General features: G+C 41.9%; 1 protein-coding gene across 1 annotated transcript in view; it reads right to left on the reverse strand.

Moving 5' to 3' along the window:
- Positions 1-9,914, reverse strand: part of LOC133481981 (protein furry homolog) — a 50,170-nt gene extending 40,256 nt beyond the window's left edge. The window contains 3 exon segments of the mRNA XM_061781431.1: positions 1,275-1,328; positions 3,473-3,672; positions 9,639-9,914. Of these exon segments, the coding sequence (XP_061637415.1) occupies positions 1,275-1,328; positions 3,473-3,672; positions 9,639-9,708 (324 nt within the window). The 5' untranslated portion in view covers positions 9,709-9,914.
- Between the last annotated feature and the right edge of the window lie 13,986 nt (positions 9,915-23,900).

Raw genomic sequence — 23,900 nt, forward strand, 5'->3', positions numbered from 1 at the left:
GAGCTCTTAAAGGACACGTAGAGTCGGGAGCGAGCCCGAGAGGGAATAAAGAAACATTTGAATGGCTTATACCACAAGTATTCATCTCAAAGTCCAGCCTGCCACATTATTGCGTCTACCCCATGTTTCTCGCAACTGCTAAACCGTTCAATGAACTCAACGCTACTTGAGATTATTCTCCTTACTTCTCTTTTCAAAATCTAGTTATTCATCCAATTGTTGTCCATGTGTCACACTATATGAGGAGGTGATTATACATTCATATGGTTTCACAGTCAGAACTCTTACCATAAAACTAACGACACCGCATCGTTCATTTAGATCATTTCAAACGGCTTCCGCTCTTGAGCTTCTTAATCGGCCACCGAGCAGAGCAAAAACATCAATAGATTCACCAAATACATACATGCGCCTCTGTCATTTCTGCTAACAATCCAGGCTAAACTTAGATCCTCCCCGACATATAGAAAGATCCGAAATAGTCGCGATACAGCAGTTCAACACACTTGCTTGACACAATTGCTGCTTTCCTATTAGTCGGGGGGCTTTGGGGAACATCTTGGGGCACCAAAAGAGTACAAAAATACGCCACAAATCCAAAAACTTCCCAAGTGTCTTAAGACGTCTGCGACATAAAATATCCCAAGGAACAAGAATTACAGCATACGTTTCATCCTCAAACTGTTTTTTTTGGGGGGGGCGGGCGGGGTCCTATCTCATGCTAGTGAGCCACTGCTCAGCCCGGCCCGCTCCCTCTACTGTGGGTTGCGGCAATGCGAGATGAGCGTTTGTCACCGTGACGACGAGGGGCGGAGCTGCGGGACGGCTAATTGCTGAGCCCGTAAAGACAGAAAAGCACCAATTGTATTTTCACACGTGGTGGCAGCGCTTCATCATCAAGCCACCAGATTAATTGTGAACATTAGCATAGAGGATCCCCCACATAGCCAAACACAAGCACAACGTAGACAACGTCACCTAATCGGAAAGTCTGCGCCGCCAACGCTAATCTGCTTAGCGCTTGCCTTTGACCTGAACGGGTTTCCATCCTATGGCTTGGATCTTCACCAAGCCTAGCTACCAAGTCGTGGTCGGAGAAACGGATATGTCAATCAGAGGAATTTGCTAATATTCAGAAGAAGACATTTTCCGAGATCGGCAGTTTCATTTCACGCTTGACTTGTACACGAGCCATTGTCCTTTTTATGCCCCTTTCAAAGGAATGCATATAAAGAAAAACAAGAATTCAAACAAAGTATTGAACTTATGCTTACTTGGTCGAACTGAGGATCTTCACCCCTCTGAAGAGACTTCGTCAAAGGCTTTTCCTGGGGGGGGGGGCACACACACAAAAAAAGTTGTTATTCTCTCAAACTGGAGCTTCACCTGTCCCACATTTTTGAACTCATTCTGACTAATGAGAGCGCCATCAATCGGGATGGCTGGCAGCAATATTAAAGATGGGACATTAATGGCGCCTCGCATTATGAAAGTCCTCCGTCACGTAATGTGAAGGCAGCGTTCATGAGGGATTAAGGCTGCTTAATGAGTTTTGCGCCCCTCACGCACATCCTCTTTATTCGTAAATGGACGCCGGATTGACAGTTGAGTGTCGGGAGGACAAAGGAGAAATGTGTCATTTCACCAATTTGTCAACAAGCAGACAAATTCATGTGTAGCAACTAAAGAAATTAAAATCGAGTTAAGTGGGGGAAAAAAAAAAAGAAAAAATGGGAAAATTGATTTCGACACAGGGAATCTCAAAGTGTGGTATTACGTGAGCTTCCTCTATTGGTACACGAACAATGAATGAATTAAGTGTGCATAATGTTACAGTGCTTGAAACAATATTCCAATCCACTCCAGAACTCATTCATTCATTCATCTTCCGTTAAAACCTCTGCCTTGTTTTTGAGGAACATTTACAGTAGCCCTACTTTCCTCCAGTATTTTAATGGAGGTTATCGTGGTGGTACTTGGGGTACAAAGTTTGAAAGCCACATTGAAAAGACTGTGACACTTGATGATCATATTCTTAAAAAATAGAGAGAATTTTGCAGCCACCTTCTTACAACTTATTGACTGCGCCAACTGGAATCCAAGCTTTTACCACCGCGGACATACAGCATGTATTCGTCAAGTACATTTTTGTGAAAGAGGGTCTCAATTCAGGTTTGGAAACCGCTAGAATGACTCGCGGATCCCTGTAGATGGCGGCGTTGCATCGGTTTTTATTTGAGATCTCTGCTTTGAAAATGGCTGGCAGTGAATGAGTTCATATTTGCTATGTTTCTTCCCCCCCCGCCCCCATTTTCAATCATTTTTTTTCATTTTCTTTTTAAAATTTGTGCTCAATTGAAGCGTCGCATTTTTTCATTTCTATTTGAATAGTCATTTTTTTGACAGTGCTGTAACATCACTTCGCCTATTAGATATACAGAATAATACCTTTAAAGCCAGACATGAAATGAATGTGAGCTTTAGCGGCTTATTATATCGACACACGGGTTGCCTGTGCCACCAGCAAATCGGGACACAGAACAACTCGATGACTCTCGCTGTCTGACAACGAGACAGCGAGTATGGCTAGCGAGATCTTACATTGCTTGTAATCTTAAACTGAACTCCATAGATTAAGCAACATTATATATATATATTTTTTTTTAAATCAAAACATTTTTGCAGTATTTTTCAAAAACGTTATAATGGACCAATTTCCTAATTTTGTCATTATTTTTAATATACAATAATTTTTTTAAAAATATTATGATATAAATCAAGTGGTGGAAGCAGGTGGCGAGTGAGGCCTCGCAGGCTGTTGCTTGTTTGTCAACGACATTATTTATGACAAGGTTATTTATGACAGGCGCCGTGGGTGGGTGGGAACGGCCGACCACCGCCACTCCAGGCCAGAGCGGCCAAAACGAGGGATCGCGTGGCCGCCTGTCTTCTTACTCGACTGCCCGCAACATTTGGTACACCCGCATCATCGGCAACTATAGGACGCACTTTTAGGAACTGTGTTGTACACCACGCATTGCAAACTACAACCATAATAACAACCATATTGTTAAATCACCGTGTCAGTGCATCAAAATTGAGCACGATTCGTGTATTAAACAACAGTCAACAAGTAACAGTCCTTTGAATCAAATTGCATGCTAATTCAGCCTAAAGTATGCAAAAACGTAATAGTGTTCTGTAAAATGCCAATCAAAAACATGAATCCCAACTCCAACCAATAACCCGAATTCAAGGCTCAATCCTGACCTTACCCTCAACTTGGAAGCCTATCATAACCCCAAACCTGAACCTGCACAAAAATTGAACCCGACCTTAATCCGCACGCCAAACCTGACTCCAACCCTCACTATTACCGTGAGCCCAACCGTTACCTAACTCCAATCCTGACGCCGACCTTTTCATCCTTTGCCAACACCTTGGTTCAAGAGGTGCCAATCAGCCGACTCACCAGCGCCTCCGCCATGATGACGCGGATCTTGCGCTCCGACACGGCGGCAAAGGCGGCGAAGAGGCTCTTCAGGACGTACTCGCCCGGCTTGCTCTCCGGGTCGACGCTGATGGGCGTGCCGACCGGCGGGCCCTTCTCGCCCTGAGGACTGCACACCGGAGGGAGGGGAGGCTTGTTGTAGCCGTTGCCCACGGGCGAGGCTGCCGAAACAACACGTGGAAGAATGGGTTGCGTCATAAGTACAGCAATTGAAGATGCAAAGTCCACCGTTTTCATGGAAAAATCTGGAAATGATCGTCAAATTGCGATCCCGTGTTTCGCTCACATATACTTAAAGCACATTTGAACTGTGCTTAACAAATGCAGTGTGATGGATTTTTTTTAAAAAAAGGTTTGAGCCTTTGCAACATTATGCACGCTTTGAACAACACTGTCAAAAAGGTTTTTTGCAATTTTGCGTTGCGGTGTTTCCCAAACTTGATTGAGCTAAGGCACATGTTTTACATTCGAAAAATATCAAGGCACACCACCAAAACAAAAAATGGCACGAAAAGTTGACTATCCTGAAATAATGATGACCTCATCTCTTACTCTGTGGGAAATCTCAACCACATCGAATTCCCTAGTAGGCGCTGTCAAACGGCATCCCTTGGAATTCTCCCAAAATGGCTGCTTCAAAACGCAAATTCCTGTTCAATTTTGGGCACGTGTCATTGGGACTTTTTCGTTGATAGACATGTCCCCCCCCCCCCCCCCCCCCCCCAATTTCAAGTTGATTGGTGAAACTGGCGTCAGGGGCAAATCGGGACGCCTAAAACACAAACATTTCCACCAGGACGCAAAACTGGTGACTTTTCAGGCATGTTGAAGCCCCCAAAAGGTGATTCGTAATAAACAGCAATTACACGCAGCCCAATAACAAATGAGATCGCCGTGCAAGAGGGAGGTTTTTCCCAAACATGGACATGAAAATTCCCACCGTGTTGAACATTCCTGACGCACGCTGACTAAAGGGCAGCGACTTTTGCCGGGCGAGGAAATGAAAGCCTCATGGGCAGCAGCTGCTGTTTTCATTTCCTAGCAAGGATGTCAGTGACCTGCGAGGGGAGCCAAAGATGTCATGCATGTGACCCACCGTCTCACGTTGTGTTACGATGAAAAGATGGCGTTGAATTACGTTCCAAAAAAATACAAATCAACAGTAACACCAAACGAAACAGCTATAACATACAAGTTGCACTGAATGAGCTGTGGCAACAATTCTGCTTGATGGATGTAAGAATGCTTTGCATTAACACACGCCTCCCAGAGCTACCGGATATTATTGTTATTGTTGAAAATATTATTGTGCGCCTTCGATATATAAAATAAGTATACACACTATATTTCATTTGAATATTCAATAATTACACAGTTAGTTATTTGATTGTTATTATATCATTATTTCTCAATAACTTCAATAAACTGCTTGAAATAATTGCCCATTCTGCTGCTTTGCAACGGAAATTCTTGCCCGCAACCCTCGTGTCACTTTTTCTCTTTTGTCTGCTTTTGAAAAATGTACAAAACCCGAATTTGGACTTGGGTCTGAACATGCCGGTCTGTCACTAATCTATGCTAAAGCTGCAGTAAAGTCACAATACTGGGGGGGAAAAAATGTTTTTTATTCGTGTTTATTCTCATTGATTGATACCCCTTAATTTTGCAACTTTGAAAATTCTTGCAGCCCTACTGAAGCGTTGTCCATATCTTCCCAGGACACGCGTATGACGGTGCTTTTCTAGGAATGGCCAGCACGTGCGACCTTTCTCGGCACCTACCCAGGCCCTTGATGAAGCTGATGACGCTGGCCTTACTCCAGCACACGGCCGTCGCGTCCATGGTGAGGAAGCCGGACGGCGTATCCAAAACGCTGCCCCAAAAAATGTCTCCCCCTATGGAAACCCGCCGACGTCCATGTCCTACGTTTCAGCTGGTCGCGTCCTCCCGGGGAATTTTTTCCATGGTGGGTGTGCGTAAATGGGCGCCGACTAGACGGGAGACCGCACAAAACTCGTCTCTGCCTCTGCTTCCCCCTCTCGCCTTGTGACCAGCCTGTGCCGCCTTCCAGGAGTGAAGGTCAAGCGGGAATTTTTAGCCCGGGCAAAGCGTGGTAATGCGACGGGGGCATAGCAGTGTGACTATAATTATCTCCAGAGAGGAGATGGGGGGGGTCAAACACATTATAGCGACATGACAGTCACACGATTGGACATCAAGATGGAAGGAGCAATTGTGCGTGAAGCCGTTTGTGTCTGAGACTCAGACATGTGACTGGCAAACAAGGGGGCCTGCAGGGACATGACATCACCAGCAACACCAAGCTGAAAACAAACCGAGCGTGGTACGCTTCCCTGAGGACCGCACAATGAAGCAAACAAGTGGCTCCCTCTGACACACATACTGTACACTACTCACAGGAAGTCAGCGATATTCTAAGCGAAGGAGAAGATACAGAGCGACTGAAGAGTCTCAGAAAGAATTCATTGGTTGATTTGTGGTGTTCTGACATTTTATGAAGAAACCTGCCAACTGGCATAGCTATCATTTCAATTTCCATGACTTTCAATAGAAACAACAACATACATCAAAATTGTAGTATGGGATGTTGTCTCTCTACGTGTGCTGCTGCGCCACTGCTCGAAGTGTTATTACGCTCACAACATCGACGCTAGTTTCGCTCGCCCGTTTTCGGCCTTTCTTCATAATGTGTTAGCATTAAGCCGACAGACTTTGCTTCAATATACGATGTGTACAAATTTCAACGAGGAATGGCAAGAAACAGCTCGACACAGGAACTTGGCCTCTTTCTTGAACAATTGTTCAGCATCTGCTGACACCGTTTAGCCACCAATTTTTACTCAAGACAAAAAAATAATAATAATAATGTCAGAGCGACGGCTTGTATCTTGAGAAACACATAAGCCAGATCACTCCTAAATCGAGGTACCACTGTACTACCGTATGACATCCAAGTAAGCGAGAAGGGAAAACATAAGCCTTTTTTTTTTGCAGAACGTGATCTGAGCCGTGACCTTAAAACCAATGCACGCACCTAACCGAGATTTTTGGCATCGCTTTATCCGCCCCAGTTTTGTATTAAAGCTTCCGACAACTCCAAAAATCTGTCTGTGGACTCTATTTCGTGTGATATTCCCCGACGAAGAGGCTCAGCAAAAGCATTTTCGTACAATGGCTTTCGAAGCCATTCATAAGGAGCGGGCCAGCATTTAGACTTAGGCGACCTCCTTAACTAGACCGGAATGTCCAGGGTCGTCACAGACCTGGAAGGGGAGGTGGCGCATTATCATCACACACATGACTAAAAATAAACACGCACTGTTCCCACAGTGGAATACAAGGCTAATAAAAACGCGCGCGTCATGTTATGTAATCAGCGAGAACACCCTGCCAGTAGCTTTTACGGTGTCCAGTTTTGACGCCAAAGGGAGTAAAACATTGATAGACGCCGCCCTTGTTAAGTAACCGCTGACTTGAGTTCCACAGTGAAATGGAGCATGGATCAAATCGATAAAAGGCTCAGTTACTGTTTGAAATTCTGATGACGTGACATCATTTTTATCACAAAGGAAATACTAACTAGCTCTTTGAGACTTAGTCGCTGTCTAATGCATGACAAGATCTCGAGGCTTTTGTCCGACAGCAATGTCGTTTTTTCTTCTTCTTAGATTTTAAGCAAAGTCATCATTTTGAAGCAACGTGTCCAGCGGAAGGAATACAATTGATTCCAACCCAAGAAAGTTATAGAGTACAGAATTACCGCATTTCATAACGACCACACGAGGAGCACACCAGCGCTGGGCTCTGATTGGTTGACACAGGGCGAGCCTTCGGGCCGTTTGAATCGTCGACGGGAACGCTGCTGCTGTCTGTCATTGCGATTTCTGTGCTCAGCTCAAAGCAAATTAAATATTGCTTAGGCACCATCTCGTGACATTTTGGTGCGAAGGAGCTATGTTCAGGTGAGTTCAGGAGCTTTATTTTGACAAAAGTTGTACTTTGCTCGCATCTTGGTGACAAGGAACTATGGTGAAGTGAATTGCGGAACTTGATTTAGACAAAAGTTGTGCTTGGGCACCATCTTGTGGGATAAATATGCAATTACTGCATTTAACCTTGTAAGGGGCATGGTGGTGGTGGGGGGGGGGGGGTCCTGGAACAGATTCATGGCATTTCCATTCATTCCAATGGGGACAGATGATTTGCGATACGGATAACTGAAACTGAAAAGTCAAGGTAGCACTGTTGGTCACTGAAAACAACGCACACGCACTTTGCGGGCCTCCATGTGCCATGTACCAACGATTACGCAACAACACCAACAGGAGAGGATTCAGTGTGGAGCAATCGCGAAACACAATTCTTCTGGCAATATTACATCTCGTCAAGGACTTTTTACCGTCCTCCACTTTCACTTTCAAGACGGTCCTGAAAAACACAAGAACCAGGAGCTGAGCCGAGCCCGGCCCTGCGTGGCCCCAACGAAGCACCGCTAATCCAATTAGGGCGTCCTCCCGCTTACTAAGAGCTCTTAAGACCATGTGAGAACCCGCCGCACTGCGGACAAATACAGCCGAGATGCGGTGAAGCAGGGAACGCGGGAGGCAGCAGTCACCCAAACAAAACAAAAAGGCAAACAAGGATGATGGAAAAACGTAAATTGGAAATGAACAAACTCCCAGAAAATCAAGAATCAGAGCCACGAAGAAACTCACCGACATAACACGAGACAAGGGATCCGTGACCGCAGCAACGACATCATTGAGCATCGACAGACTGAAAGAAACCGAGGAACTAATAAAGCTAACTGATGAGACAACGAGGCACAGCTGGACAAGACGCGAGTGTCTGGAGGGAGCTCATTGGGTGACACAAGGAACAGGGCCGATGAGAGCAGGTGGAAACGACGAACGAGCAAGACGAGACACAGGAAAACGAGACCAAACGTGAAACAAAAAGCAAACATAACTGACACGGAAATGTTCAGATTGGAAGCTTCCCGTGGGCACTGCAGTAGCTCAATTTACTCAATTTACAAATCGAGTTGCTTTGGTCAGCATTAGGCTAAAACATAACTATATTCATGTTCCCTACGAGGAGCCAACCCTGTATTTGATCAATTCCTGGTTTTTTTGCCCGGAACTTTGAAAAATTCCGGGAACTTTGCCAACCTACGCACATTTACGCGGTCAGTGAGGGGCATCTGAACCCTCACTGTGTACCACGACACCATCGCACACCCGTCACTTGAAGCATGTCAGGTAAATCCAGCCTTAAAACAACAACAACAACAACAACCGTGCGGCAGCAGATCCGAGACGCCGAATCATCGCAAAGAGCGCAGAATCGGGGATGCCGTGATACGATTGTGACTCAGTGCGCCGCGGACAACTTCTCGGAGGAGGAGGTCGCGTCACTGTGGTGATGCTGTTGCTAGGAGACGACCAAATCCAAGTTTGACAAAGAATAGCTGAGTTAAGATCAAAATGTCAAGGCACCCACCAGCATTTTTCTCAAATAGCCATAAACATTATAGAAAGCATATTCAGGGGCAATTGTGGGGATTATTAGGGTTCCCACATAGAACGAAGAAAAACGCAACTTTCAAAAGCAACAAATTTGTACAAATTGTGACTTACGCGCATGTGGGAAAGGAGAGCCGGAATGGTGAACAGACAGCGAAACACAAAAACACACTCACGCAGGAGCTGCTGTAAACCACGGCTCACGGCGAGCAACTCGCACGCAGCCTCGCCGACGTCATACGGCACCGCGCCAGGCCCCGCCCCTTAAAGGCACATATAAAGGTGTCCATATATATTTTTGTTCAAATATGTTTACAATGTGTTCTAAAATCCGTGTTTTAATGAGCTGGAGCGTGTTTGAAAGCATCAAAGTATGACAAATATTTTGATGGCATCTCTGTATTGCGGATTTTCACCTATTGCGGGAGACTCTGGGATTCATTCCCGGTGACAAACGCATTGTCGGTATAACATAATCCTTCAGTTACTGCTCCACTTTTCTGCATCCTTCAAATGATGTTTTCCTTTCCTAAAAAGGAAAGAGCTCAAAGCGAGTTTGAAGCCAACAAGCTGCTACTCACCGCCGCTCCATGACTTGAGCAGGGATCTGATGCTGATTTCGAAGAAGCCCGAGTCCTGCTGGCCGGCCATGATCGCCGGCAGCTGATCCGGGACCGCCTCTTCCCGGGGCCTCGGAGCCTCAAACCTGCGACTCTGGAGACTGGGCTGACTTGTTCCCTTCCTTCCTGGCCCCCGAGCCCCCTCCCCTCGCTCTCAGCATCTCGCCGTGGACGGCGAGAGGCGGGCAGTGGGCGGGAGTGCCAGGTCCCTTTAAATAACTGCGTGCGGAGGCTGAGAGTGCAGGGAGCAATCCTCTTAGCCGCCGTGCAGTTAATAATAACTAGTGTATGTCTGCGTGCGGTGCCTCATGATGATCCGTCCATCCATTTTCTGAGCCGCTTCTCCTCACTAGGGTCGCGGGCAAACAACCAACAAACAACCATTCACACCTACGGGCAATTTATAGAGTCTTCAGTCAACCTAGCGCGCATGTTTTTTGGGATGTGGGAGGAAAGCGGAGTGCCCGGAGAAAACCCACGCAGGCACGGGGAGAACATGCAAACTCCACACGGGCGAGGCCGGGAATGAACCCCGGTCGTCACAACTGTGAGGCAGACGCTCTAACCGCTCGGCCGCCGTGCCGCCTGCCTCATGATGATAATGATGCTAATGATGGCGATGACGATGACGAGTGCGTTACACCGGCGCGTCGCTCGTCTCTCGGGGATGGTGAAGAAGTGGAACACGAGCAGGGAACATCTGGGAGAGCGGCGCGTTTACTGCATGAAAGCCATCAGCAGTCGCATGGATCGTCGCTTCTTAGTGAGCTCCGACCGTCGGCCTTTCGCCTCTTCGTGAACCCGACAACTCTTGTCAAGTGCGTGCGCATGCAGCAGTACCTTGACGTTTGAAGTTTTTCGAGTCACGAGCCGATTCACTGATCGAACTTGTGTTTTTTCCGATTTGACTCCGCCACTAGATGGCAGCAAAGAACTTCACAACCTCCGCCCACCATCAGTTCACGTTGGTTACCTCGCCGTATAGGCGTTTCTCGCCCATTTGTGGGCACCCCTAAAGTTTAAGAGATTACTTTTTTTTTTTCAGTTTTGAATCACCTAGAAAAGTGTCAAAACGAATATCATATATATAATAATATTGCAATGTGCTCTACTGCCACCTGGTGACCAAGGCAGGCACGCCAGAATGAGCAGCACAATGCCCATTGAATCATCATGATGCACAAAGTGTTCATCATGTCATTACTGTAGGTTCTCATGAAGTACAATCCTGTCGATTTCCATTCTTCTCATGGAAAAACATGTTAGATGTATCTCTGTGGGTGCTTTTGGGAGGAACAGACTAACGGTATTTCAATTCATATCAATGGGACAGACAAGATGAGAGACGGGTCAATGAACAAAACAAACCAGTAAATCCAAGTAGCAGTGTTGCACGCTGAAAGCATACAATTGTCATCTCTTGCATGTGTGACTTTGCACGACTGCACAAATCCTACTAACGGGCATCCTATAACATAAAGTGCGTGCTGAAATCCTTGCGTGACCAGTTAGGTGAATCCGTTAATAGTTTACAATACTTATTATACGATCTTGCTATCGGCTGACTGCAAAATATTTGACAAGCAATCCTTCAAACTCCTCAGCAGGGTTGTGAGGCACAAACGACACTTGGCGGGGGCACTACCGCAATTGCCCCAAGTTCAAAAGTTCCATGGAAACCACTGAAACATTGCTGTTCCTAATTGCAGCCAGCAGGAATCAGTTACACAGTTAAGTAGTACAGGATGACAACTAGTCATTAGTGAAAGGAGTGATCAGCGCAAACGCTCGTGTGTCCATCAGATGTCATCTCGTCGACAAGCACTAACTGTAAGTACAACTGTTACGCAATCGTGAAGAAAAAAAATGCTAGTTTCTTCCCAGCGAGACAGAAAATACGTCAAAGGGCACAAGTGAGACAATGGACCAAAATAACGGCAAGCGCTCAATACTAGTCATTGTCAAGTTGGACATCACGTTCGGTTTACGACGGCTGTCGAAGAATTAGCACTCCCAAAAATTGGAATCTAACGTGTTGACAGTACACTTTTCATTTGTCATCTAATGAATCGAATCTACTTTAATCTAATTTTAATCTAACGTGTTGACAGTTTGCAGGCGTGCTCTCATAACTGGAAGCGAAGAAGAACTTAAAAATTGTTTTTCAAAAATACATCGACGCGCACCAGCCACGTTATTAGGCACACTTTACAAAGAGCTGTTGAACTTTTGACTGACACTGGTAGAGAACGTTTATTTACTTTTAACATCATGTTTTTATATTTATTGTGGTTAGTTGGCAGCGTACTGCATCATAGTGACCTTATTTGGCTACAAAATATTAAGACAATATTCAAATGATCCTTAAAGTCATAACAATGAAACAAAACAAAAAATTCAACTACAATAATGCACAAATCACAATTTGAATCGTAAAAACTAATACATAAAAACAATAAATAATTGCAAATAAAATACAACGAAAATACTATTTTTGATTGTGGTCTTAGTTTGAAGTACTGTGTCAGCGGCAACATTTTGATATTCTTATTTGACTGCATAAATAAATAAATAATAATACACATACAATAAATTACAATTAAAAGAATTATTAAAATGCAATGCATACGCAATTCAAAATAAAGACTAAAATATGTATGTCATTTTTGTTTGTAGCTTGGAGTGTGTACTGCATCAAACTGAGAGCTGTTTCTCATATTATTACTGTTTCTAACATTGTTCTGTTGTTAATTGTTACCTTATTTGGTTTCACAATAATTGAATAGTAAAAAAAATACAATCAAAATAAAAAATACAGATACTATACTATCGACAATACTTGGGAAAAAAAAGGAAAAATACAATAGCCAAATTGAAACAATTGAAAATAAAACCATGCCATAAAAAGAAAAGAAAAAAAATCACAGAAATGATGCAATCCACAAAGAAAAAAGAAATCTAAAGAAATCATTAAAATAAATATCTCTCCGACAGTGTCTACGGAAATTGACTTTTATGACGCACGTGTACCTAATGTTGTGTCCGCTGAGTGTCATTCCGAGCAACAAATGTTGACACGTGGTGCTTAACAAGCCCCCTCCTGTGTAGGAGCAGAAGCAAAAGGCCTGGGACACATTAAGGAGTTATTAAGAGCATTATCAAGCACTGATGAAGGTGAGGAATGCCAACTATGTGTCGACTCTATCTCTGCGCTACATACTCCCCCTTCGGTCCCCAGGGGGCCCCTTCACATCTTCGGACCTTCGCTCCTTCGACGCCGGATGGATCATTCCAGAATTGGCGGAGGTTTTTTTTCAAAATACTCAATAAAAAAAAAAACAACTAAACTAAATACTAAAACAACATTTTTAGCCATGTAGAGGATTGTCTATATTGTGAGGGTCGCGGGTGTGCTGGAGCCCGTGCCAGCTGACGTCGGGGTACATCCTGCAACAGTCGCCAGCCAATCGCACGTCACATACAGACAAACAAACATTCTCACTCGCAAGGACAATTTAGTCTTCACCTACCATGCATGTTTTTGGAATGTGGGAGGGGATTGGAATACCCAGAGAAAATCCACACAAGCACAGGGAGAATATGCAAACTCCACATAGGAAGGACAGAGTCTGGGTTCGAACCCACGACCTTTGACCTGTGTGTCGGAAATGCTAATTCCGCTTTTCTATTTTTCACATTGTCCAATCTTTTCAGCTGTAGTGCATCAATCAAACCAACGCAACTATGTTCCTCATATTATCAGAAAAAAGACCTTCATATCAATGTTTTTCTCGTTTATGATATAGCAACTGTAAATTGTTCTTCACCAGTTAGCATAGCACCTAACCCAGCTAGCATGTACTCTTTAAGAAAAATGGCAACATTAGCTTTGATTAGCAACTCTGTAAGTAATACTAAGATTTAATTAATATTCAAATCAAATGTAGCTATATTTGATGTATTCTGCAATATTTTGTCAATTTTCTCAAAGTGCTTGAGTTTCTGTAAAACACAGCTAGCATGTACTGTTAAGAAAAGATGCTAACATTAGTATTGATTTGGAATTCTGCAACTGTAAGCAATACTGAGATAAAAATTTGTATTCAAATGACATTTTTCCCGATTTGATTGTGAAGGATTTATTCAGCAATATTTTGGAAACATGTTTTTAAAGTGCTTGTTATCTGTAAAACACAGCTAGCCTGTACTCTTAAGCAAAGCTGCTAACATTGGCGTTGATTTGAAACTCTAAATAATACTCAGATTTAATTAGTATTCAAATAAAATGTAGTTGTATTTGATTGTGCAAGATTTATTCTGCAATATTTTGCAAACATGATTTGAAAGTGCTTGAGTGTCTGCAAACCACAGCTAGCATGCAAAGCTGCTAACATTAGCGCTGATTTGGAACTGTGTAATTGTAAGTAATACCAAGATCAAATCAGTAACATAAACATGAACGTAAAATGTTGCTTTATTTGATTGTGAATGATTTATTCCGCAATATTTTTGGAAACACATGTTTGTAAAGTGCCTGAGAAATGTATGATTTGACAACTAATTTATCTCTGGACAAATCAAATTATATGATGGTTTGTTAGTGATCCGCTTTGTACAAAAGATTGATGGCACCTACCTTTTTGGCCTGTTTAAATGCATCATTCACAATACATTTAGGAAGTATGTTTGAATGTAGTTTAAAGTCCGTTGTAGGTGTATAACTATCGAATAAATGCTCCATTTGTCGAAAGTAATATATCCTCCAATTGTGGCTTTGACGTGGAGGTGGGTGCCAAATACGCTAAAGAAGTGAGACATTTCCATCCGCGGCGCCAAATGAGGACGGGCTGTACCTACTTTCAAGGATAGTGGGCCTCTTCTTGTGGCGCATCTTTTTAAACTTCCCTCGAAAGTCCCGTGGTGGGAAGGCATCCGAGCTGGCAAGGCGCCCCGGGACCGGCGAGGCCGGACACTCCGTCCCCTCTGAGCCCCGAGTGACTTCTATCATTCTTCCATGTGAGGATATGTTCCCTTCTTCTTCTACTTCTCCTTTTGCCACTTGAAGGTCGGGAGCCTCTCTTTTTACGCACCTCCTCTAACTCTGTCTGCTCGTGTGTGCTAAACTCTCCACTTGTCAGGGCAGTTGAGCTAGTTACAGTAACCCCCACAAAAAAACAAAAAAAAGTCATGAATTGGACAGGTATTAAATTACTTGGACAGGCCCTCCCCTCGCTGGGCCCGAAAGGCGAAGAGAGAAAAAGTCAAGACTAAAAAAAGAGGGAGGGAGGGAAAGTGTGTGTGTCTGTGCCCACAAGGCATTCCTGAATATATATCCTGTATTTGTCTCGCACTGTTTAAGTGGTAGCACCCTCGCCCCCGGTCGTGGTGGCGCTCATTAGCAAACAAGATGCAAAACCATACTAGGAATCCACGTACAGGAAGTGGGCCAAATTTGAAAAAGGGGAAGACTTGGAGCCTTGAAACCGCCTTGGAGGGATATCAATCAATTCACGAAGAAAAAAAATTTATATAGAAAGTCAAATAAATGATCACTAAATAATAACTCATATTCATTATTATTAACATCATTATTATGATCATCATTATTATAACCAACTCCTACTAATATCAGTAGTACTAATAATAATAACAACCTGGTAGTAGTAGTAGTAGTAGTAGTAATAACAAAAAGTGGAATGTTGACACCTAATAATTGATCAAATAAAAAAATAATAAAAAGGTTTAAAAATGAAATGAAAAAATGGAAAATAAATAAAACAATAAATTAACAATGAAACAATATGATTCAAATACTAACTATTAAGTCAGACCGAGTGGAAAACTGACTGGAAAAAATACCAAATATTTCATTTAATTTTGTTTTTCAAAAATACAAAGGTAATAACTGAAACGAGACATTTTTTCTATAAATAAAATAAATCAATAAATCAAATCAAATAACAAAATAAACACAGTAAGTCAAACAAAAATGATAAGAATAACAAAGGGAATATGGGAACTGGATGGATGGATACTAAAAAATAACGACTATATAAAATAAAACAGATTACAAAAAAAGAAATAATGAGGATTAAAGGTTTTTTGTTTTTGTTTTTTATAGAAAAAAACATCAACAAAAGCAACATGAAATTAAAAAGAGCAAAATCAAAATCAAAACAATAAAGAGTGAAAGCAAATGAATTGCTGACACCTGTCTCGGAGGGCAAACTTAAAATAAATGAATCCAATAGAAAAGTCACGTGAACACCTGAAATGACTTTGAGTCTTCATCAGCCAATCAAGCGGGCACAGGCGGCTCACACCTCCATCCGACATGAACCAGTTTTTCCTCGTCTGACCTACATCAGCAATACAAACAGCTTGTGTGTGTGAGTGTTGTGAAGGCGTATTCCTGTTTTCACAGTGACAGCATGGAACAAGCAGCCTTCATGCTCCTTTCCGAGACCCTTTCCCTTCTTTTTCTCAGCCCTTCTCATTGCGGGACACGAGAACCAAGTCACACATTCATGTCGCCGTGACACACAGTCCGACAATTGATCACTTCCATGAAAACGAAGCCTCCCGGCGACATGATCGTGTTCTTTTTACGCAGCTGCCAGCAACTGTTGTTCGTGTCAAAAACAAGCGTTTGTGTTTGTCGACATTTTCTGTCTGGCCCATGAAATCGCAAATAATCCATGCCGCAAAACACAGAAAACGTGCACAGTACTTGTTGTGTAGATTACTTTTCCTCAGGCCAAAACGTAACGAACACTAGTAAAAGTCATTGAAAATACAAAGTAGCTCTCCAGCACCACCGGAAAGGACTTTTTCTCTTTTTTCTTGCCTCTTGATGACCGATTTACATATCAAATATAACAGATAAAATAAGTTTGCAACCAGCTTTTGTTTTGGGGGTCAGATTTGATTGAAATGTCTTCCCTTTGACATTTTACATCATAGCAATCGCGTCTCAAGGCTGTTATGCAAACCTTTTTTTAGCCGTCTAGAGGAAGCGGGAAAAAAAAGCGAGCTACATGACTCAGCAGAAATGACATCATCACGCTAATCCCTCTGACCAAAAAGAGACCATAAGGTTAGTCCTCCTAGTTTTCATATTTCAACATTACATAACATTGGCATTGATTTGCAACCCTGTTAATGTCATCAGAGTAATACGAAAATTAAATTAGCATTCCAAAAAAGTAACTATATATTCGATAGTATATTGAAAAAGACGTATTCAACAATATCTTGAAAGTTTGTGTTTTTTTACACAGCAATGAAATAGCTCCTCAAAAGTGTACCGTTGATGGTTGAGCAGGATGCTTTATGACACGCTTTTCTTGCAAATATAAAACAAATCTTAAGAGCCTAAATTGTCCTCCAAGTCTGTTACCGTCCAAAAACAAAACAGCACTCCGCCTGCACAGCAGCGACGTGCATTTGAAAGACATTTGATTGTGACCCGCTTTTAACCGTACTTCAGGACACGTCTAATAATGTATATGCACGAGCATGGCGCAGAACTCATCAGGAAAGCTTGTTTTTGGGTGTTGTTTGCATTTGACTTATGGCTTTTATTTCATTTGACTAAAAATATGAGGTCAGGCTGTCAGAAAAATAGAATGCATAGATGCACAAGGACAAAAATCGGATTCTTAGTCAAACTGCAAACTTAAACATTGGATTTAGGCTTTAATAACCTGATCATTTCAACCACAAAATATATCAAAACAGTTTGTTTCTATTCATCTTTTAAAATAAAATACTATGCATCCAGGACCAGAACAAAGGTATCCCACAAAAATAATTGAGTAACAGTGCACCATCTAGCGGCCAAAGCATGTATGACAACAATGCCAGTGTTTTCAAGATTTTTTATATATATAAAAAAAAAACACTTTTGATCATTATTTTTTCTCTCTCAAAATTAATGCACCCCTGCAAAATGTGCAGGTTTTTTTTTTTCTGATTTAGCTATTTGTAGTTATATGCTTCAGTAAAACGAACATTTTGGTTTTATTTTATTCTATAAACTACTGACAATATAACTCCCACATTACAAACAGAAATAATGTAATTTGAAAAATGTAAAAAATAAAAAAATAAATAAAAATTGTCCAAATACCATGAAGGTAGAGGTCTTTGTTTGTCTTTTTAATTTTTTTTTCACACTGTATATAAACAGGTCTAATTTTCTATTATTATTATCTATTTTGTATCTATATTATTATCTGTTATCTTTTTTTTTTTTTTTTTTTTTTTTAAGAATCAAAATAATTTTGTTTCTTCTATAATATTCAAATGATTTGATATGGTGAATTTGTTGGTTTCCATAGCTGTAAGCCCGAATCATCAAAATGACTGAAGTCATGAAATACTTGACTGTGTGTTGAATGAATCTTTATAATACGGCGAAACTCAACCTTTTCCTGGCTCACCGGTCACAAAGTCACCTGTTCCCATTTTATTCTGTGGAACGTATGCCCAACTATTCCCTGGAAAATTCCACTACTCGTGGATTGTGGTGATCTTTCTGGAACACCCCAATATTCCACAAGATGGCGCCAAAGCCCTACCTCATAGGAAAGTAGTAATTGGTGTCACGTAAGTGTTAAAGTGACAGATTTCCACTCAGAGACAAGCTTCTTCGGGATCATCGTTTGTTTACAGTATATTTTCATATATAAACGAGGAATAGAGGTGAGTGATTCTCAAAGTGTGGTAGCGCTAGTGGTACGTGGGCACCCTCGGGCAGTATCCCTCAATGAAATATTCAAATGTATACTCATGAACTCCAGTGCAATGTACTAACGGACCCCGCATCTCCGAAGACACAGCGGGAAGGACGACGGAATGAGACCAGCGGGTTATTGAGGGAGGAGGCAAACACCGAAACCAACGGAGGGCCGTTTCCATGGCGAGGTGCTTTTAGATTTGCACATGATGAATAATTGACAGACATCAGGCCGAGCGCGTGGACTCTGTGTGGAGTTACACAACAAGCGCACGACCGACGTCCGATGTCACTTATAGTCACCAAGTACAAATACAGTGGCGCCTTGAGATACGAGTGACACGCACTACTTCGGAGTTTTTGGCAATACGAGCGCCGCATGCTGGCCATGAACTCAACTCAACTCCCCTCACAACAACAACAACAACAACAACAACAACACTTTGGCATGCAGTGAACAATTTATTTATTTATTTTTTTTGGAAGAGAATCACACGGTGTGTATTGAAAACTACCAAAGAGCTTTGCCTTACCGAAGTCCACTTAGCTTAATGCTAACAAACAAAGCAAAGTGCCAAAGACAGGCTAACGTGTAGCATTGGCGTCCCTGCAACGCAACAGATATTTGAACACACACAATGACGCAAGCGGTTAATATAACAATTGAATAGGATACTGTTGTTTCACAAAGCAAAGCAGCAAAGTGAACGAGAATAGCAATATTCCTTTGGATTTTCATGCTTACAAAATCTAAATTCTAATATAACTGCACTTCAAAAAAAAAATACACATTTGAAAAATGACAATGTAATTTCCATGCCATCATATTTTGTTGGATGAACTTTAAGTAGATTTAAGCAACTTAAACAACAAAATGTGCTTAGGAAATAGCAAATGTTGATTTAAAATCCAAAAATCGATTTTGTTTGGTATCATAAAATATCCCATGGCGATCAAGTTGAGTCATTTAAAAAAAGTACATTTAATTTTGTTCTATTTTCATGTGATCTAAGGCACAGTTTCATGTTATTTCATAAATTCCAAAATGTCTATGCTTTTGGTTGACATTGTTTGTAATATGTACGGCGTATTTGTCTCGCGTCGTTCATGTGTGCATGAAGTGAATGTTCGTATTGAATAGTTTTTTGTATGTTTGATTTTTATTTTGTGGACGTGAAAATTGATTTCAGCCATTTCAACATCTCTACATCTTCAAACATATCAAGCAAACAATGTCTACGCTTTGGTTTGACATCATCTAACTTTAAATATGATGGAATATTTATTTTTCACGATCAAAAAGAAGCGTCTTTACAATACAAATTTGTTGCCGAAGCAAATGGCTCGACACATCTGTGGAAATTCTTACAAAATAAGCCGCAATAACACAAATCATTGATGCTTCAGTTTCTGCATGACAACAAAATGCTCCGGAGGCGAGATCGCAGAATGACACACGAAGGAACAAAAACAAAAGAAGAACCAACACTCGAGCAATTGGCATTCAATTTGGGAAATTTACTTTGGAGAAAAAGAAAAAAGAAATACCTTGAGATGCAGCCGGCGTTGTCATTGGAATCCTTTTTTCAGCTTTCGATGTGGCAGCTTGACAAGTCCCCAGAAAGGCGGTCCTCTCCCGGTCCACTCCGGGCCAGTTTCTGGCCTTGAGGTTCCGCTCCCCTCGGTCGGCAGCGGGCTCCGGTTCTCCTGAATAATGAAGAACGCGGAGGAGGTGCTGCTGCCTCCGCTGCGCAAAGGCATTCCTATTTGCTGTCACCGTCACGTCCGCAATACTGGAAACCGGTGCTTGGCAAACTTTTCACCACCGAAAAACACTTCCTACCACTAAAATGACCAAGGTTCAAAATATAGTAACGTAGCAGGCCCAAGTGTTCCTCAAAAAATGAAGCAGACCTTGTATTCCTAAAATGTATAACTGCATTATTGTAAGCCACTGTGACATTATGTACAGTTTGAGGACTAACACTGCCGCCTCCAATCTAGGGAAATAAATAAATAAATAAATAAATAAAACAAAACGCTTACATTTAAATAAAATATATGACTCCAAAAAGTTCAACAAAAAACACACTTCAATGTTTGAGAACAAACAGTTCTTAAAGATGAAACTGTACTGTATCAACTGTACTTGAAAAGTGAAAAAGTATCAAATTTACTGCACTGGAATTAGGAAAAAAACAAACCTTAAACAGGCTGTATGCATATGCACTCACACACTACTGAAACACTCTCACGCGCAACTGAAGCAGTACCCCATGCACAACTGAAATGTTTGCATACAAATGATGGCAACACAATGTCAACATTCTCATACACACTATTAAAATTAGCTCATACGCACTACTGAAACGCTCTCATACACACAACGGAGACACTCAAACTGAAACTTTCATACTCTCGTGCGCACTACCGAAACATATAACACATGACACGATAGCGGTAATAAGCATTTGCCAATATATTAGAAAACAACTCTCAGCCAATAGTAGCGCAGTTGCACAAGATTTCAAACTATTGTAAAACCATATATTGTTTCATCAATACCCATCAAAATAAAGATAGATTGAATTTTTTGATTCAGCTTTTTTTTTGGGGGGGGGGGGGGGGCTCATCCGGTTAGTATAATGTCAACGCAAAAAAAGAAATAAATAATACAATAAAATTTTAAAACAATAATCCAGCAGATGGTGCCATAGGACCAGCACGGGAAATATAAATGCACTGGACAGAAAGCTTGATTCCCAAAAAGACAATAATACAATAATAATTTGACTTCAAAAATAATCATAAAAAAAATATAGAAAAACAACTCAAATACAAAAACAACTAAATACAAAATAAATATGTGGTGGCTACTCCTCCCTCCAAATCAGTGTTTTAGCACTCAGAGTGCATGCAGAGCTGATTTAAGATGATAGCATGCCCAGGAGCTCCATCCAGACCACTGCCAAATTGCTTTGTCACACACACACACAGAACCACATATACGCTGATTCGTGACGGAGAACCAGGTGCACCAGCATGCAAGCCCAAAGTGGAGATCTTGGCAAATAAATATGCAATAAGTCCACACCAGTCGCGCTCATTTATAATATAGGGGCCATTCCAAAATCCACAAATCCAAAATACAGAAACCTGCACTTGTTTGGATTAATTACATTTGTCCCGAGGAAAAAAAAAATGTCACTGGAGCTGTTGTAAAAGTAATTCCGAAATATTATTTAAAATACCAAATAAGCCGCTGAAAATGGCTGCCCCTCCCCGATTGTTTCTCTCTCGATTGATAAATACATTTGCAATCAGCTTTTTGGGGTATGATTTTGTTGTTGTTTTCCATGTAATTGTCAAATAATAATTTCAAACAGTACAAACTATGCTCTGAAGTTGTTTGGAAACCCTGTTACTAAAACTTTTTTTTAACAAAAATGACATCATCTAGCTATTTCCTCTGACCATGCGTCGAAATAAGGTAAGTTTCTTTTCTATTCACTTTTTTTTTTCAGCTGTAACTGAGTGGCCACTCAAACCAAAGCAACATTGTTACTTATACCATCAAAAAAAAATATATATATATATCTATCAACATTTTTCATTGTATCGCTAAGTTTGCACTTGAGCGGTTAGCATAGCAGCTAGCATCGACTCTTGAGCAAAAACATTAGCATTGATTTGCAACCATGTTAGCTACTGTAATTAGAGTAACATTACATTAATATTAAAATGAACTCTTTTTTTTGTTTAATTGTAAGTGATTCATTCTGCAATATTTTGGAAATATAATTTTTGGTGCCTGAGTAACGAGAGAGCCAGGTGTTCACGGCCACCACGGAATCATCATTCAGCTCATTTCGGGCCACCCATGAAGAGAAAAAAGGCAGCGCGGCAGCCGTCTGACCTTGTTCTTGGAATGAATGAAAAGTGGAAGCTATAGGAGGAATTGCGCGTGTGCGTATAAAGCTTTAGTATAAAGTGGCAGAGCACGGTGAACCACACTGACGTGCCTTAAATCACATTAGCCGCAGCTTGAATCGCTGCTTTGCTTCCAGTGTTTTTTTTGTTGTTTTTCTGTTTGTGGGTGGGCTGTAAAATGGACATTTTTCAGCTGTGTGGGTGCGTGTGATGTCGCAGAACTTGAAGATACACACCTGCAAGAAAGAGGGAGCAGCCGAGTGGCTAAAAGGGAAATCTGACTTGGATGGAAAGCAGAAACAACACACCAGACCATCTCCCACATTTGGTTCCCGATCTATCTTGACGAGGACTGGACATGCTTTCTTAAATCGGAGACATTTCCATGAGGTCTTCTGAGGCAAAAATTCTGGATCGCCTGGTATACACGAAACTCAAACGCTCTCACACACACCACTAAAACGCTCACCCTTCTGCATTTAGTTTACTCACATACACTAGTAAAATTCTATCACACAAACACGTTCACACACGTTACTGAAATGCTCTCACACACACTACTGCAATGCTCTCTCATTCACACTTCTAATATACTCTCATATACACTGATGCTCTCTCACAACACTGAAATACTCTTACATGCATTTATATTTTTACCGATATGCAGTACATATCAGTATTTGAAACTTCACCGGCACGTCCAAATCAAAAGCGGAGGACACGGGAGCAAGCGAGCCCTTCAAGGCTACTTGAAAACAATGCTGCACGCTCTGTTCAAAATGATCCACTGCGCCTCACTGCTTGATTTAGTGACGCGGTCTGGCTGTAATTTGCATGCCAGCTTCGGGTGAGCTGTAAAGATGTCACCTTGCGCCTGCGGGGCGACCAACTTCAACACAACACAAGGCTTCAATCATCCTGACAATTTTTGGAGCACACTGCAAAGCTGACTTTCGGCTCCGGTTGACTGGAGTCGGGGACCTTTTACACGCGCACACCTTCGATGTATCATCTCAAATAATAGGCTGAAAGACAACAAGTACAGAAGCGCATTTAGAAAATGAAGGGGTGGAAACGTTTAAATTGCGGTGAGTGGAGCGTTAAAAAGGAAAAATGGCTTCTGCATGTTTAATTACAGGAAGAGAAAGTAAAGTAAAGCTGTTCAGCCCTCGGTGCAATCACACGGCTTTTATGCAGAAGGCAAAACCAGTGGCCTTGACGTGACACTGGAGGAGCTCGCGTCCACGATCATCATCTCTGTAGGAGAAGGGATCGCTTGGGCGACTTATGAACAAGAAAGACGGGCTCGGGTCTTGGCTTGAGCGCGACGATCGTGCGTGCAAAACTCCCTCAGTGTGCGGCGAAACTCGAAAGAGACGCTCAAGTCACGTTCACTAACTTCAAAGAGAACAATAATAGAGAGGAATCACGTGCAGGGCCTCACAAGACCTCAGTCACGTGAGCATCGAGGGTGCTCTGCTTTTTTGGGGGGGCAACGTCGATTCCAAAAACCAAGGAGAGCAGAGAGACCAAAAGAAGGTGGTAAAAGAAGA

The sequence above is a fragment of the Phyllopteryx taeniolatus genome, chromosome 8, assembly GCF_024500385.1.
Source record: "Phyllopteryx taeniolatus isolate TA_2022b chromosome 8, UOR_Ptae_1.2, whole genome shotgun sequence".
NCBI lineage: Eukaryota > Metazoa > Chordata > Actinopteri > Syngnathiformes > Syngnathidae > Phyllopteryx > Phyllopteryx taeniolatus.